Here is an 18102-nt window from a genome sequence, read left to right on the forward strand (position 1 = left end):
CTGTTAAATAGGTATATTATTGTGTAAAATGAATTCACACACAATCCTTATAATAAGAGCTCATTATGCAAACTTTTGACAGATTTAAAACACGTTTAATTCACTACTGAGTTAAATATATTAGAGGTATATAGCCTACAGAAGATTTATAATGATAGCTAATTATTAAAATTCGATATGGTTAGAAGGTGGCTAATGCTGAGCATAATTTCGATTTATTATTATTTTACTTCTTTTTTAGTTTTCGTTTTTATATTTTATGCCTTATGAGCATTGAAAAATATATTTTCTATCTTCATTCTAAAATCAATGAGGTAGTTTTTGAGTAAAATTGTAAGAACGTTGTTACGAAATTTCGACGTGATGTCAGTTGGTAAAACACTAGTTTTACTGTAAAACACGGGTGTCATAGTACACCCGCTCCAGGGACACTTTAATTTATTAAACCTAGCCTTGCATTTTGGGTGTTGGAATTTTCATTTCGTTGTTCATTAACATAGAGAGTTCTGTGACAAATTTACTGCTGCATGCGTCGTTTATTTACTTGATTTTTGAATCTGTTGTGGATTCTCACTTTCCTTAATTGTTAATTATTATTCTATTAAGTATTTATATCAAATAGATTTTTTTATTATTTACCTGTACCTAGTTGGGTCGCCCGTCGTGTGTATGTTATTGTGTTAATCTTTGAAATGTGTGTACTGTGTATGAATAAATGTTTTTTAAGCTATTGCATAGCTTCTATCGCGGGCCTTGAGCGCGGGGAACGAATCGAGAAATTCCGTAACGAAAAAACCTCACGCTCCCCACTCCGACGAGCTCGGAGGTGTGGCTTGAAGGCATGGCATGCAATAGTTTTACCGCGGCAGTCCCCGAGTGCCACACGTCTTTTTTATTTTTTTTTTTTCATTTAAGAGTAACTAAATTTCAATCTTACCTACCGATCGTAGAGAAAATTAGTATCTAGTTAATGTTAATGTGGTTAATTAGTATCTAATTACTAGGTTTCTGTAACTTTTCTGCAATCGTTTTTGAAGTGAAAACTTCTTTAACGGCGTTGGGTACCTATAAAATCTTAAACTCGCGTCAGGACACGTGGCCTGATCGAAAAAGCGTAAGACGGATGTTTTTTTTTTTAGCTCTTGTATTCCATGCGTAAGACGGATACCATTCCAAAATATCAAACATGCTGAACGTTAATAATCAAGTTTTCACTTCTGCCGGCACTCCCGGAGTGCAACCCGACTTTTTTTATTATTTCACCAGTTCAATAACATCCAAAGGAAATCAATTACAAAATTATTAATATCTTAATTTATATTTTAAATGAGTTTGCTATATGATTAAAAATATCTTTATATACTTACAATTTTTAATTTCGTAAATTAATTAGAAAAGATTGCAATAGACAAAAAGTATATTTTAAAAAGAATATTCAATTTGAAATTCGAATATAGATTTCCATTTTTAATTTTCACTGTTTACGCAGTCACTTCCCGCTGCCTGTATGTTTATCCATTTACATGCTAACTACGCAACGGAATAGCTTATGCTTTTTTGAGAGAAAATGTGGTTCTCAAAAAGGTTGTATTGTATAATTTGTGAAGTTTTTGACAAAGCGAGCGAAGCCGCGGAAACCTAGTTTTATACAAAACTAGCAGTCCGCCCCGGCTTCGCCCGTGGTACATGTTTACGTTTTCTCTACATAAGAACCATCCTCGTACTTCAAGGAATATAATAAAAAAAGAATTATCGAAATCGGTTCAGCCGTTCTCGAGTTATGCGCTTACCAACAAATTTTGCGATTCATTTTTATATATAAGATTAAACAGCATTCGATTAACTGTATATCAGTTTGACAAAACTCAATTCAATTTCTGGTCCATAGAGCTGCAATCTGTGAGAGTACTCGAATTTAAATCGAATTTCTAACTTTGATTCTGTTTGGAAAGCAATTCGCGGTATCTATTGATCGGCTATTATTATTGTAGTCACAATTTCGCAGTTTTGTCAATACAAAATATCGTATTAGTCCGGGATACATCGCCCATTTTTGCAAGTGATTACTATCAAGCTAATTTTTCGTGAGTAGCTTTATTTTGATGAGATGCCCAATAATTTCATGTACGAAACTCTCGATTGTGGTAGCTTACAGAGGTAACAAGGATAAAAATTTTTGATTTGACGGTTCTCAAATATTTATTACGCAATTTGTAGGACAATATGTCTGTTGAATTATATAAGTATTAAATAAGTGAAAATAAAAAAATCAGCTGGTTAGTAATCGTTTATGATGACGTCGTTATCGATACACATTGGAAAGGGGGACTCTTTGATCAAACCATAGATTTTGTAGGACAAATATTTTTTCGAATAATTTAGATAATTATCTTGAGATTGAACAAAAAAAAACATTCAGTTAGTAATTAATATTTGAGAACCATCAAATCAAAATATTTTATCCTTGTTTCCTCTGGTAGCTACCACAATCGAGAGTTTTGTACATGAAATTATTGGGCATCTCATCAAAATAAAGCTACTCACGAAAAATTAGCTTGATAGTAATCACTTGCAAAAATGGGCGATGTATCCCGGACTATATCGTATGACGTAAAATACTTATGGAAGTGAAACATCTAGGCTCATGAGGGTAACATTTTGACGGATGAAACCTTAGAGCATGAAACGCAATGAGAATAATATTACAACACTTAAAGATGAAATTTGCAAGGAATGCTTTTATCAGAAAAAAACAACTCTTTCCTCCTGTAATATAATCATCCTTACCTTCGTCAAGCTAATCCTGCCACAGTCAGAATCTGACTGCAGGAAGCCCAAAGAACTGTTTTAGGCATACCGATTTGAGTGAATGATATACTGTCGTACCTAATAATGGTATTATGGCGGAATTTATCTAAGAATGACAAGGGTACAAACTGACCATGTGTAATTGACTAGCGGTACGCCTTCGATCTGGTAGTTACATATATAAACGACACTAGGTACCTACTCAGGGATCACCTACACCGCCTACGGTGAAAGAATTTTTGAATTCGGTCCGGTTGTTCTACGATTTGCGCGTGCATACAAATATACAAAAACTTCTTCATGTTATTAGTATAGATATTAATATAAGGAAAGCGATGTGTACACAAACACACACACATACAGATTATATAGTTCTAGACTCACCCACACACGCGCACGTATACGCACACACACACATCTATCAGGTTTTAGATTATCTATAAAGATGTAAACATGAAAACAAATAAATCAGTGAGAAAAGTAATAATATAGTAACAGTTACAGATATTATCTTAGATGTTTAATGGTCTTCTATTAATTATTAACAGCTGGTCAATAATAGTATCTACTATACAGGGTGTCCCAAAAAGTAGTGATGAACGGAAGCTGGGAGGTAGAGGACCAAGAGGGCTATCCGAATCACCCCCATGTGTGTTATGCGATTTTTCGTATTTTCAGAGTTATTACATTTTTTTCAATTTTTCATCTATCGCCGAGTACGATGAGATTTTTATTTATGGTGACGTGAATTATTGCGCTAGATGCTTGATTTTTTTTTGTGTGCTAAGCTGAAAAATAGGCCAATTCAGTATGGTAACATTTACTATCGTTAGATCTTCGAATGGAATAAAAAAAAAGAATTAAATGCCAAGAAAGATAAAATTACCCAGTATGTTCATAACTTCAAGGGCCCATAAAAAAATAAAATCACATAAAAAAGGTTTTCCATTTGGCTTTTAAAAACTTGCTCTATCGATCAGGTAGCTACCCTAAAAATTTCATTTTATTATTCTGAAGGCTTCAATCGAAAAATTGAAATCTAAATGTGGTAAGTGCAAAATTTTTATTAACAAGATGATCATTAAAACCAATAAATAGGTGTTTAATTACCAGAATTTTTTTAAATAGCCCCGCTGTTGCTCAGTGCAAGTGCAACATCACCGTAAAAAGTTGTCTTTTAAATGTCTGAATGCTTTTTTATCATTTTTAATGGTTTCTTCTGCTACTATGAATTTCCGGGTTATTTCGTCCAAATTGGGGCATTCTCTCAAGTAGCCGAGGTCTTTTTAGTATCCCCATTGAAACAAATCAATGGGGTTTAGGTCGAGGGACCGTGGAGGCCAGCCTTTAAGAGGGCGTATAAAGCCAGATAATTCTACGATTAAGCCCCGCACATTACGCGCCATGCCGCGCGCCCTCACAATACCCTCATACACCCGGCTCATCCAACGTACGTAAAGTTCATCGCACGCTAAATTATACACAATATTCTTCGCTCGTTCAACGCGTATTTTCGGTAGTTAGTAGGTATGTTGTCTAAAATAATTGTATAAAACAGTGAAGTTGAAATCATCACAAATTATGTAATATGTCTTTTTATTATTATTTGTTTATAATTATTAATGATAATCTATACATATTATAAAACAATAAAAAAGTAAAAACTGTCTGTATGTAATATATAAAAAAAAAACAATATTAGGGAAACAGTATAGAGCACGAATCCGTAAAAAAAGTCTGTCGAAATAGCGAGTATAGATACTATTTTTAAATAAACATACGCAGTCGACGACACACATTCCTCCAGAACTTTATTTTGATTAATTTGGTTATAGTCCATTGAATGAGTCCCTCCAAGGGGGGTCTAGAGTGCGTGAGTTAGTAACGTAAGATGTTTCTTCGGAAACATGTCAAGAGTCCCTAGGTAATAAACATACTAAAACCCCGGGCCACTAGGAGGAGCCCCGGAGTGGGGGGAGGGGGGAAATGGGTCCATTTTTTTCATTTTTCGCTTAAATCTCAAAAACGGTACATGTTAGAGAAAAACTTTCAAGGAAAAATTGAAAGGCCATAAAATTATCTACAAGTTGTACCTGAATCATTTTTTCCTATATCCTACCGTTTCTGAGTTATACGCAGTAAAACATGATTTTGGCTCAAACAATTTCAACATCAATCGATCAAAAAATATTTCTTTCTTCCAAAAAACTCAAATGTGCAACTTGTGACCAGTACTGATAGATTGCTCTTAATTAGGTCTATAATTGGTAAAATAAACACATTCCTCCATGGAAGCCTTTAGGAGGAATCGATTGTCAAAATATTATATTAGGGCAGTTTGAGTTACTGAACTTGATCTTTTTATTTTTTTCTTCCAAAAAACTCAAAAGTGCAACTTGTGACCGGTACAGATAGATTGCTCATAATTAGGTCTATCATTGCTAAAAATACCAGATTCCACCACGGAGGCGTTTACGGGGAATTGAATTTTATCAGGGTAGTTACGATACATGAACTTTTTATTTTTTTTCTTCCAAAAAGCTCAAAAGTGCAACTTGTGACCGGTACAGATAGATTGCTCATAATTAGGTCTATCATTGATAAAAATACCAGATTCCACCATGGAGGCGTTTACGGGGAATTGAATTCTATTAGGGTAGTTAGTTAAAAAGTTCATGTATCGTAACTACCCTAATAAAATTCAATACCTCCTAAAGGCCTCCATGGTGGAATCTGGTATTTTTATCAATGATAGACCCAATTATGAGCAATCTATCTGTACCGGTCACAAGTTGCACTTATGAGTTTTTTGGAAGAAAAAAATAAAAAGATCAAGTTCAGTAACTCAAACTACCATAATATAATATTTTGACAATCGATTCCTCCTAAAGGCTTCCATGGAGGAATGTGTTTATTTTACCAATTATAGACCTAATTAAGAGCAATCTATCAGTACCGGTCACAAGTAGCACTTTTGAGTTTTTTGGAAGAAAGAAATATTTTTTGATCGATTGATGTGGAAATTGTTTGAGCCAAAATCATGTTTTACTGCGTATAACTCAGAAACGGTAGGATATAGGAAAAAATGATTCAGGTACAACTTGTAGATAATTTTATGGCCTTTCAACTTTTCCTTGAAAGTTTTTCTCTAACATGTACCGTTTTTGAGATTTAAGCGAAAAATGAAAAAATGGACCCATTTTCCCCCTCCCCCCACTCCGGGGCTCCTCCTAGTGGCCCGGGGTTTTAGTATGTTTATTACCTAGGGACTCTTGACATGTTTCCGAAGAAACATCTTACGTTACTAACTCACGCACTCTAGAACTTTTTATTCAATGGACTATTAGATTGTACGACATTTTTCGACTCAGCAATTATTCTAAAAATAAAAATAAAAATTATCCTTTATAAAATATTACAAAGTTCTTCGAAATTTACGTATTATTTTATCGAGAGCTGGTAACTTTAGCAGGTACCTTTCTGGAGTATTTTTTTCTGCGTGGCAATAGTCAGTAGACACAGGTTGAGAGTGAGGGTCCACATTTTCCAAATTTAAAATTGTTCTGTGAAATTAGTAAATTACTTTCAAACAGGGTCAATTTGATTGATTGCATTTGCAAGGCGACCGTAGGAATTAGGTACCTACATAACTAAGTATAAAAAGTGTCTTTGTAAATTGTAGGTACCCACTATGAATGTAGGTATCTATAAATATCGTCGCATGAATACTCAACTCGCGGAAACGAATTTACAGAATTTACACAAATAATAATATCCAAACTCGCCTGGATAAACTTTCTCAAATGAATCTATAGTTTAGGTGGTCTGTTGCGGTTCTGCATCAGGTGTTTCAGTTTTCAAAATAAATTATTATTTTATATTTCCCGGATAATATAATAGTACCTACACAACAAAATAACTTTCATTCAAATCCGTCCAGTAGTTCCGGAGATTAGCGTGTACAAACAAACAGACAAACACAGACAGTTTTTTTTATTTACGGGATAAAACTCATCCTATGACCTTTCTCAGGTCTCAAGCTATATCTGCACCAAAATTAGAGCCCAGACATACCTACATACAGACACACATACAAAAATTCTAAAAACTATATTTATGTATAGATATGTACTACATATTACTATGTAATACAGATTATGAATATATTATATATATACATATACATATCTTATATATAAAATTCTCGTGTCGCAATGTTAGTCTGCATACTCCTCCGAAACGGGTGGACCGATTCTCATGAAATTTTCTGTGCATATCGGGTAAGTCTGAGAATCGGCCAACATCTATTTTTCATATGTACCACGGGCGAAGCCGGGGCGGACCGCTAGTGTATATTATAAAAAAATACCTATTCAATGTAAGTACAATTTTGACTTTCGTACGAATTTGTTATACCTATGTATAGATGTTATGTATGATTATCTAATACAGATTGTAAATATAATATATATGTACTATTCACAACCGGTTTACATATTATTGATATTATTATTTACTGGAGCGAACATAGGATCTGCCTATAGTAATAATAATAATATAAATCTTTCTTGACTTGATTGATTGCACCGCGACTGTAAGAATTAGGTACCACTATGAATTTTATTTACCTATCTATAGTTGCTGCTGCTATCGCGTCAATACTCAGCCCGCGGAAATTATTTTACAGAAACTAAACTTTCTCAAATAGGTAAATCAAGACTTATCTTTTTATATTATAATTATTATTTATTAATATTATAACAATACTATTATATTATACATTATATACATTATTACCTTCGACATTTAGTTATCTTTTCAATTTGAATCTTCTTTAGTTCTCGTTTCTTAAGTCTTTTCATTTTGTTGTTTACCATTTTCAACAAATCAATATTCGGCGTAATTATAAAACACGGCGCAGCAATTTTAGCGTGGTCTACTCGTCTCAACGGAGCGATAGCGTCTGATGTATGAAATAGAATTATGTTTTTAGCTCCCGGAACGTGCGATGGAAGATGATTTCTTGCGTAATTAAAAAAAAAATTTGGAAAATCCAAAAGTGCACGCCTCATAATTTTTTTTAATAAATATTTATTAATTATTATTTTTGTTTATTTAATAACAATTAAACCACATCGAATCAGACCCTGAAAAATGAAAGGGTTCTATTCCTGAGCATACTCAAGCGTAAGAGAAAAAAAAAGACTCGATTAGTAAAGTATTTCGGTCGCTATCGTGTTAACAAGAAAAAGGATCCGCACATACAGACACACGGACGTCCAAGACAGATCTTTTTTAAACTGTTTTTTAACTAGTTTAAATAACAAAAATGACATCAAAAATATCATGAACGTTAAAAATAGTGTTTTTTCTTAATATGTGTGTGTATGTATTATCTTACAAGTGCAATGTATGATACATAAAGACATTTTAAGTTTGAAAAATCAGATGTTTTGCGGGAAGTGACAGTAGTACCCACCTCAACGCTTCGCTTATGAGGCGTGCAATATAGTAAGCGCCAAAAGTGTTTTATCGTGATTAAACCAAAACTAAAAGTAATTACACAAAATGCTCTGACAAATATATTGCAAATGTTTTAATATAATTGTTTATGAAAAAAAAATCATAATAAGTATTACCATGTCCAGTAAAAAACGTAAAAGTGTGAAATTTAGAGGTAACTTCGTGAATTTTTTCTATCGAGTCAATTTCAATATTTTATGTTTTTGATCTGACAATATAATCGAAAATATCATCAAGTTTTACATATATTTTATTTTTTATATTTGGTCTTGAATATTACACGTATCAACTAAAAGTTGATTGGTGATTTGACTTTATACGCGCCCTTAAAGCAGGCGTCACCGGCGCATGCGCAGGCTGCAACGACCAATCCATCTTTCAGGGTATTTTTGCCCTTTAGCCTGGCCTCCACGGTCTCCGGACATAAACCCTATTGAATTTTTTCCGTGGGGATACTACAAAGACGAGAGACTGCCACAATTTGGACGAAATAATCCGGAAATTCATAGTAGCAGAAGAAACCATTAAATATGATAAAAGAGCATTCAGACATTAAAAAGACAACTTTTTACGGTGATGTCGCACTTGCATTGAGCAACAGCGGGGCTATTTAAAAAAAATTCATTTTAAACACCTATTTATTGGTTTTAAATTTTAATGATCATCATGTTAATAAAAATTTTGCACTTACCACATTTAGATTTCAATTTTTCAATTGAAGCCTTCAGAATAATAAAATGAAATTTTTAGGGTAGCTACCTGATTGATAGAGCAAGTTTTTAAAAGCCAAATGGAAAACCTTTTTTATGTGATTTTATTTTTTTATGGGCCCTTGAAGTTATGAACATACTGGGTAATTTTATCTTTCTTGGCATTTAATTCTTTTTTTTATTCCATTCGAAGATCTAACGATAGTAAATGTTACCATACTGAATTGGCCTATCTTTCAGCTTAGCACACAAAAAAAAATCAAGCATCTAGCGCAATAATTCACGTCACCATAAATAAAAATCTCATCGTACTCGGCGATAGATGAAAAATTGAAAAAAATGTAATAACTCCGAAAATACGAAAAATCGCATAACACACATGGGGGTGATTCGGATAGCCCTCTAAGTCCTCTACCTCCCAGCTTCAGTATATCACTACTTTTTGGGACACCCTGTATAAAAATAAGTCGGGTTTTCCTTCCTGACGCTATAACTCCAGAATGCACGAACCGATTTCCACGGTTTTGCATTCGTTGGATAGGTCTCGGGCTCCGTGAGGTTTATAGCAAAGAAAAGGTGTCTCTAGTGGCGAAACGGAGTTCGCCCGGTTTGCTAGTCTTGTTATATTTAGAATGGACCTGAAATCATTTGATGGATTGCAGTAATATTTCTATGATAACGATTGTGTTTCCATATTACCTCGATTTTGTTAACAAATTATTTTAATCACTTTACACTTAAATGATTATACAGTAGGCGCGCGATAATCCGGCGCTCGCCAATCCGGCACGCTCAGTAGTCCGGCACTTCGGGACTCAGAGAGCCCGCTCTATAATCCGGCATTTTACATAGCTGAACGCCGGATTACTGAACGAAAACGTCACAAATGATGAACCTAATGAAAAATATTAATTAAATAAGTATTAAAATTACAATTTTAATACTTATTTAATTAATATTTTAATTAATTTATGTATTTTTTTTTTTTATAATAAATTCAACTTAGGTACCATTTTAAATATGAAGTCTTATTTCCTATACTAATTCGATAATCCGGCATTTCCGACAATCCGGCATAGAGGAAAAATTGCCGGTGCCGGATTAGCAAGCGCCTACTGTATGCATAAATAGATCAAGAGATGTACTTAGAAGTTTATAAACAGTTTCTTCCGACTACTTCGGCTAATTTATTACACTTTAATAAGGCACTAAATTTAGTGTCTTATCAAAAAATTAATGGAATAATACTTAAACAAACAGATAATACACAATAATTGTTAACATTATTCACAGGTATATTTGATAACCTAAATAGCCAGTAATCTAGTTATAACCACTTCTACAAATCTCAATGATATTTAATATTTGTATTTTAATTCTTCCTTATCTTTTTCCCTTGAGAATGTTCTGTTTAATTTAACTGCGCTTGTTTTAATTAGGTTTTAATTTTATATGTTATATGAATGAGAATATTATTTTTTTATGATCTGAAGGCAAACGAGCAGAGGTATTGCCTAGTGGTAAGCTAAGTGCCGCCCACAGGTGCCGTCCATACACTTTCGTAACCATGGTTACTAGTGTTTATTTGTAAAAGGAAAAGATACAGGACAAACACTGAATTAAATAAACAGAGACATACGTGGAATGGCGTGTGCTGGTCTTTCGATTACACCTTAGTCCTTGCTAAAGGTTGAGGCAATCGAAAAATACAGTTATATAAATTTGAAAATTTGAGATGCTCCATCTCTTTTCGGTACTCTAGTACTTTTTTTAAGGAACCCATACCAAGAAGTCGTCAGTGCATTTTTTTCTTTTAAGTAGACTAGCAAGTTTTCAGTTCATTTTTGCTATTCCACCTTCCTTCAACTAAGAATTGAATCATTTAATTTATTTTAGTTGGAGAAATTTTACTACCCAGAAAAGAAACTTGTTTGCCTCAAAAAAGCTAATTATTCAAGAAATAAGGCAAGTTTTTCTAATAATTTAGAAGTAAAAATTATGTTTGCATTGAGAAATAAACTTCGCAAAATTCTCTCACCTCGTACAAAAACATTGCTTAGCTTTTCCATTTAGACAAACGAGAACTTGGAAAGCACAATACATCAGTAATAGTGATGTAATGGCGTGTCATCAAATCTTTGCAATTCTACTCCAGTTACCGCTTCGTTAAAAGCGAATTCATTTGAATTTTAATTGTTATTATCTATCGGAATTCGTTTTTCTTATGGAAAAAATTTTTGAGTCTTATAGGTATCTATTGACATTGCCTATAACGAAAAAAAAAATAAAAAGGTATCATTTATTTTTCAACTTTTAACAATATGCAATGTGTAATCAGAACTAAGCAAATTCAATAGGTCATTCTTTTATGTTGCTAAAATATGAATCGGTAAGTTTAATGTTATTAAAAAAATTATATATATTACATCAATGTAAGTCACATTTTTATATACTGAAATAATCCACAGATAAAAAATTTAGAACATTTTCACCGCTTAAAAGTTCACAGCTCAGCGCTTTTAATATCGAGCACGCTTGGGTTTATCAAATATCCGCCTTTCAGTATTCACGCGCAGGTGAGGGTTAGATTTATACGAACAGTACGAACTTTTTGCATCGGAAAATATATCGCGAGCGGCGGGTCAGAGCGGGAAACTTTTTTTAAAATTTTCAATTCGAATTTGGAACGCAGATTTATTGGCGACAAAAATGCATGTTAAAAATTATGTACTTATATAATATGTAAATCGGTGAAGGTACAAAGTGGTGGATTAAACGGTTTTTTTTTTGTAGATTCATTTCGTTTTTTTCATTACCTACATATGTCAATTTAAGGAAATCTGAAATGATTAAGGTACCTACCTATAGAGAAAAACGAATAATGGTAATGCGGGCTAAACATTGAGAAAAAACATTCAGGCTTGTTATAGAGTCTGAATAAGCTTTTATTCCTGTCCTACTTTTACGCCAGAACCACTGGGCGGATTTCATTTAATTATGATTGATAGATACAAATATATGGTAGTACTAGCTGTTCCCCGCGGTTTCACACGCATTGCTCTGCTCCTGTTGGTCATAGCGTGATGATATATAGCCTATAGCCCTCGATAAATGGGCTATCTAACACCGAAAGAATTTTTAAAATCGGACCAGTTCCTGAGATAAGCGCGTTCAAACAAACAAACTCTTCAGCTTTATAATATAACGTTGGTTATAACCCTATAGGTATAATATTCAGCACATACATCATAAACGAGCAGCCTTGTTGGACGATGTAAGCATGTTTAGTCCCTGCTTTAATAATAATTAATCACACTGGCTGAAAGGGTCACTGTATGATATGGGCTTAAGGGTAAATTTGTTTAACAATTTTGCCTACGTCCTTATTACCTAGTTGTTCAGGTCTACCTCCATTTTAATCTCCAAAGTTAGAAGTTTTAGAACTATGAGCTATTATATTTTACCTGCTTTATAAAGAAAGCAGATTTGAGATTCATACTGTATTGCAAAGCTCGATCAACGTTATTTGTGTATTAGTTTATTCTCTAAAATGTTTTAGACATCATTGCCAAAAAAAAGGTACCTATGTTAAGGCAGATAGTTATTTAAATTTCGTGAAAAGTTAGGATGACTGTTGTGGGCTTGCTCGCAAAAAATACTAATTGCGTTGCATTTAAAATACGTCATAGTAATAAACGTTTAATCAAATAAAAAGTAATCTAAAAAAATTAATTGTTTAAATTGTCATAATTTTTTTTAGAATAAGTGAATAACGCAACGCGAAAAACGAAAAACGGAATAAAGTTTTAATACGCGTGTTTGTGATACAATGTTAATTTATGTTATATTTACAGTAAATTAACTATGCATATATACATTTATTTACTCAGATAGTAGATAGCGGGGTTATCTAGTTAATTCTGGTACATATTAGTGACTCATTTGTCACGTTTGTATTCTACAACCTTGCTTCATCTTCAGGTCAAATCATTTTTTGTTTAACTATGTATACCTAGTACGTAACCAAAATCTGCAATACCTGTTTTGACCATAAAAATTAACAGTTCCAAAAATATTTATCATTGCATTAAAATCTGTTTATAGCCAAATGTATATTTTATATACAGGGAGTACCACTGTTGGTTTACTACGCTCAATTAAGGAGGTTTTAGTTTTGCATACGCTGAGTTCGTAAAAAATACTTATAAAATTCCAGACGCATTTTTTTTTCAAATAGATGAATTGTTAAAACTCTATGTAAATTGTTAACACTCATAACAAGCAACCCGCCCACTTTGCCACCAGCACGTGAGCTATCGTTTAAGATTATGTTTTCATAGACAAAATGCTAATATTAGCGAAGCGGTATAGGTATGCCGGCTGCGCGAAGCTAGAGAAGAAAACATGGATTTTTAGGAAATATTTAGCAAACAATAATTTTGTTGTTTAAGTATTTTTTTCGTGATCAGTGTATGCAAAACTACAAGTTCCTTCGCGCTTAGTATACCAATAGTGGGACACCCTGTATTATTAGGTACCCCATAGTTATTACATATATGTATATAATATATTCGCATCGCGAACTAAAAAATAGTGATTCATTTTTTCTTATTATTCACGTGGATACAAAACAACTAAGTATGACGTGTTCGAAGCTTTTTTTGATAAAAAAATGAGCTTATGTAGGTAAGGTCATATTGAATGGAAAATTCACTTAGTGTTCATGCAGGAAGAATAAAAAAACTCTACGTATTCATAAAAATTCCATAGGAATTTAATTTGAAACAGACTTTCACGTTATGAAAATTTTACGTACGATGCCCATCATTTAGATTATGAAAAATATTTGTGGGGTTTCTTAATTTCTTATGCAACTTAAGACTTTTTATGAGGATTTTTATATGGGTATAGGTGTACCTAAACTGATTCATCACTACATAGTATAAAACAAAGTCGCTTTCTCTGTCCCTATGTCCCTATGTCCCTATGTAATATGTATGTTTAAAATCTTTAAAACTACACAACGGATTTTGGTGCGGTTTTTTTTAATAGATAGAGTGATTGGAGAGGAAGGTTTTAGTATATAATTTATTGTTTTAGATAAAACGGGCGAAGCCGCGGGCGGAAAGCTAGTACTTAATAACTATAAATGCAAGTAGGTACAGTACTTACTATTTTCATGATCAAAAAGTAGAATTTTTCATAGAAAACTAAATTTTGAAACTATTTTTATTTTTAGTGAATTAAAGGACTAAAAATATTTTTTGTCAGTGCTTCTATTGAAATCTTTTATTTGTACCTACAATATTAATTTAATTATTAACACTACTAAGCCTTAAATGACCTTAATTAGACGAATAATGTTCTTGTTATCATATTTTATTAATTAATCCATAAAAAAGATAGTTGTTTTTTTCTAGGAAATACATATGTACATAATATATGGGTACCATTATTTTATTTCCATTTTTAAATAATCTTTATCTTGCCATTTATGTGCTAATAAAATAAGAAAGTATAAAAGGTAGGCATATATCATATATGACTTTTTCGAATTTCTCATCTTTTATTTTAGGTAGGTAGGTACCTAACTCAAATCTCGTATCCATTTAACTACTATTTATCTGCTTTTAATAAAAATCAATGTCCATTTTTACCGACTTCCAAAAAAGGAGGCGGTTCTCAATTTTTACATAAATATTTATTTTATTACTTTTTATAGGTATTCACAAACCAATTATTGTTAATTAAAAATTTATCATATTTTAATTATTACACAAAATACCTAAAATATTATTACCTTATACCTATTTGAATTAATATTTTCAATAAACCAAACTTTCTCATATTTAATGGGTATCAATTAGAATTTGATTGCGAATTTTTATGACGTCATTAACTAAACCATGCAAGTATTAATGATTAATGAATAACATACGATTCCACTAGTTTTATAAATTTTCCGGTTATAGATAATTAATCAACATAACAAGATTATTTTGTTATTTTGTCATATAATTCGATACTTTAAAAAAATCTACATGTTACATCTTACCTGTCTTAATCTTTATTTAGAAAACAAGCCTGTATTTATTCCATGTGTATAAGAAAATTAAATCCCTGTAATCGTTTCTTATCTCTTCTTTGCGCGAAAGAAAATAATAAAATCGCAAAAAATATTTCTAGCAATAATTTCTACATGTTTAAGTGGTTTGCCGACATAGGTAGGTACATAAAAATTATATTACCTAAAGCCCATTAATTCTATGATCTCGTACGCAAATAACAACCCGGTAAAAAGCAGTTTACGAGACATTGAGATTCTGCACAAGTATTTATAAATTTCTATCTACCTGCATATTATTAAATAAAAAACAAATAAAGTAAAACACAGAGTTCATTGACAAAGTTTATAAATATTACGATTAAAACTTTAGTTTTATTTATCAATAAGCTCATAGTTTTGTCCAATATGTAATATAAGGTAAAATAAAAATAAAACCTGTTTAAACTTTGAAAACAACAATGCCATTCAAGAAAAATTCAATTATAATCAATGATGACGCTTAAATTGTTTATTGTTATCACTTACAAGTTACGATTAGTACTCACAGTTTTATCCAACAGATAACTAGCGGGGAAAATCAACGGGATGTAGGTGATCATGAAGATCATTGACGTCCAATAAACGGTGATGCTCGTCACCCCATAATACTTGACGACCGTGTCCTGAATAATGCTGTACTGCACCCATTGCATCGAATTGCTCGCCGAATACAATACGAAAATGAACAAAACCAGCCAGCGGATCGCATACACCGTGTATTCAGTGGGTGCCTTCTTTGTAGGCGACTCCAAAACACCCTTTTCAGCCACGCCGTCCATCACGCTCCCGCATACCTCTAAATTCTTTGTATCCGTCATTTTATTAAAACTAGATTACAGCTAAATTATTGTCGTGTTTCCTTTTTTGGCACGTTCGATTTAAAAACTATGTGTTGTCTATGACATTAAAACTATTATTGTCAAAATTTCCCGCGCAAATGTTAAGGCGGGTGTAGACTTGCGAGTCGCGCGGCCGCCTGTGCTCTACTGCATTTTCTATTTTCGATGTCAATGATATGTTTTCCACCCTACGGCCTTCGCTGCGATGATTTGATAAGCGATACTAGACTCAGTGTCTATGCTTAATGAGTATCATTAGAGGAAGTTATGATAATTTTTGAAGTTCAATATTCATTGTTATTAGATACAATTATACCATTCGTGAAACAATCGCGTCAGGAAGCAGTTCTTAGTAATATTTAAAGAATGAATGAAAAATTCGTTATGAATAAATTAAGAATTTTTTAATCAGCTGGTAATAATACCTACCTCAAACCTACCTAGTAAAATCCGTTTTGATGTAGTTCTAGTTATCAAATAATTAAAGTACTTACGTTATCTAATTAATTAATGTTAATTTTGTATTATTTCGTTAAACATTATTGAATTTGTTCACTAGTATTTTTTTGTTGAATAGTAACTTTAAACATTTAAGGTTGATGTTCCGACCGTCCCTCCATACATTTTTGATTACCTCTAAACACTTAACACAGACACTATTTCTTTAAAACTAATCATTTTATCACTTCTCTATAATGAAATGTGTGCGCGTTCGACCTTTTTAATCAATAATTTACAATATTTACTTAGAAAAACAACAGTAAAATACCGGAAAAATTTGACACTTCTACAGTAGTGTGCGTGACTTTTGCTAAGCGAAACACGACATAAAGCACGACATCTAGCGCATAGACTATATACTTATTACAGATCTAGCGCGTCAATGTCTAAACGAAAGGCGATGTTTAGACATTGACGCGCTAGATGTCGTGCATTCGCGTTCGTTATCTTATGCATAATGAGCATAATTCTAATAAATCAAAGTTCTGTGTAAAAATTGAGTAATTTCATTTCCAATCGTTCAAAGAAAATAACAATAAAATAAAATAAAACTAATGACCTTAGAAACTATGTTTTTTTTATTTATTACTCATTATTGTTCGTCCGTCGTAGGTCTGTAAACTGTATTGTACACTGAAGGTAAATGGTACTGTAGGTACTTTAGTTCGGCGTCGTCGCTCGTCGGCTTGATATAAAATTACATTCTTGATTTCATTGACACGCGCTATGATTTGCGCGCGGAATTTCTTGTGTTGTGAATTTATTTTTGTATGCTATGCATTTTAATTGATTCAAATTGCAATGTTTCTCTAGTATGCATTTGAGACTATATTGTAAATTGTAATAATTGATCGTGGGTATAGTAATTAATTATTCTAATAACGCAATTAGTAATATATGTATTTTCGGTGGGATTCAAAACAAAAAATTGGCCCGTGATTTTTATGAAATTTCACCACATTGCAAATCACATCAATCATAGTTCATACACATGTATGACGAAAGTGATTAGTATTGTGGCTAACATTGACTCATCAGTTCATCACTGAAACCAGTGATAAATCAGTACCTATATCATATTGTGTTTGAATATTTTTAAACAATGATATAAGTATACAATTATTATAAATCGGTAAACTATCAAAGTAATCACAAACTTGCAAACATTGGTAAAATGTCCAGTAGTTTATGAGCCTATTCATTACAATCAAACAAACAAACAAAGTTTTCCTCTTTATAATATTAGTGTAGACAAACACTATGAATACGATCACGAATGCAAATTCGGGGATTTTCTAATTATTGCTAAATAATAATTGAATTCGTTTTGAAATACTCTATAATTTTTAGTGTATAAATAGACATTTATAATGTGGTGCTCATTTTTTTTGTACTGCTAACGCTATTGTAGGTACCTATTTTCGTTGTTTTATTTCAAGTGAACACGGCCATACAATTTTGTCACGAGCCGCCTATGATTGTAGGTACTTTTGTTAGGCTCCTTCGTCGTCCGCGTCGGCTCGAAAGTTCTTGATTTCATTGTCACGCGCTATGATTTGCGCGCGGATTTTCTTGTGTTGTGAATTTATTTTTGTATTATTATTATTTTTTATTT

The 18102-nt window shown here is 32.5% G+C and overlaps 1 protein-coding gene across 2 annotated transcripts in view; it reads right to left on the reverse strand.

Moving 5' to 3' along the window:
• HisT (Histamine transporter) overlaps window positions 1-18102 on the reverse strand; it is a 66456-nt gene that overhangs the window by 27022 nt on the left and 21332 nt on the right. Inside the window, exon 1 of one of the 2 annotated variants that reach the window (XM_089696006.1) lies at window positions 15654-16118. The exons of the other annotated variant lie outside the window; for it this stretch is intronic. Within the exon in view, the coding sequence (XP_089552132.1) occupies window positions 15654-15965 (312 nt within the window). The 5' untranslated portion in view covers window positions 15966-16118. Of the gene's footprint in view, window positions 1-15653; window positions 16119-18102 lie in introns of those variants that run through there. 2 annotated transcript variants of the gene reach the window in all.

This window comes from Colias philodice, chromosome 6, assembly GCF_061535455.1.
Source record: "Colias philodice isolate Cphi_HAF_F1 chromosome 6, ilColPhil1 Martin Lab GWU primary, whole genome shotgun sequence".
Taxonomy (NCBI): domain Eukaryota; kingdom Metazoa; phylum Arthropoda; class Insecta; order Lepidoptera; family Pieridae; genus Colias; species Colias philodice.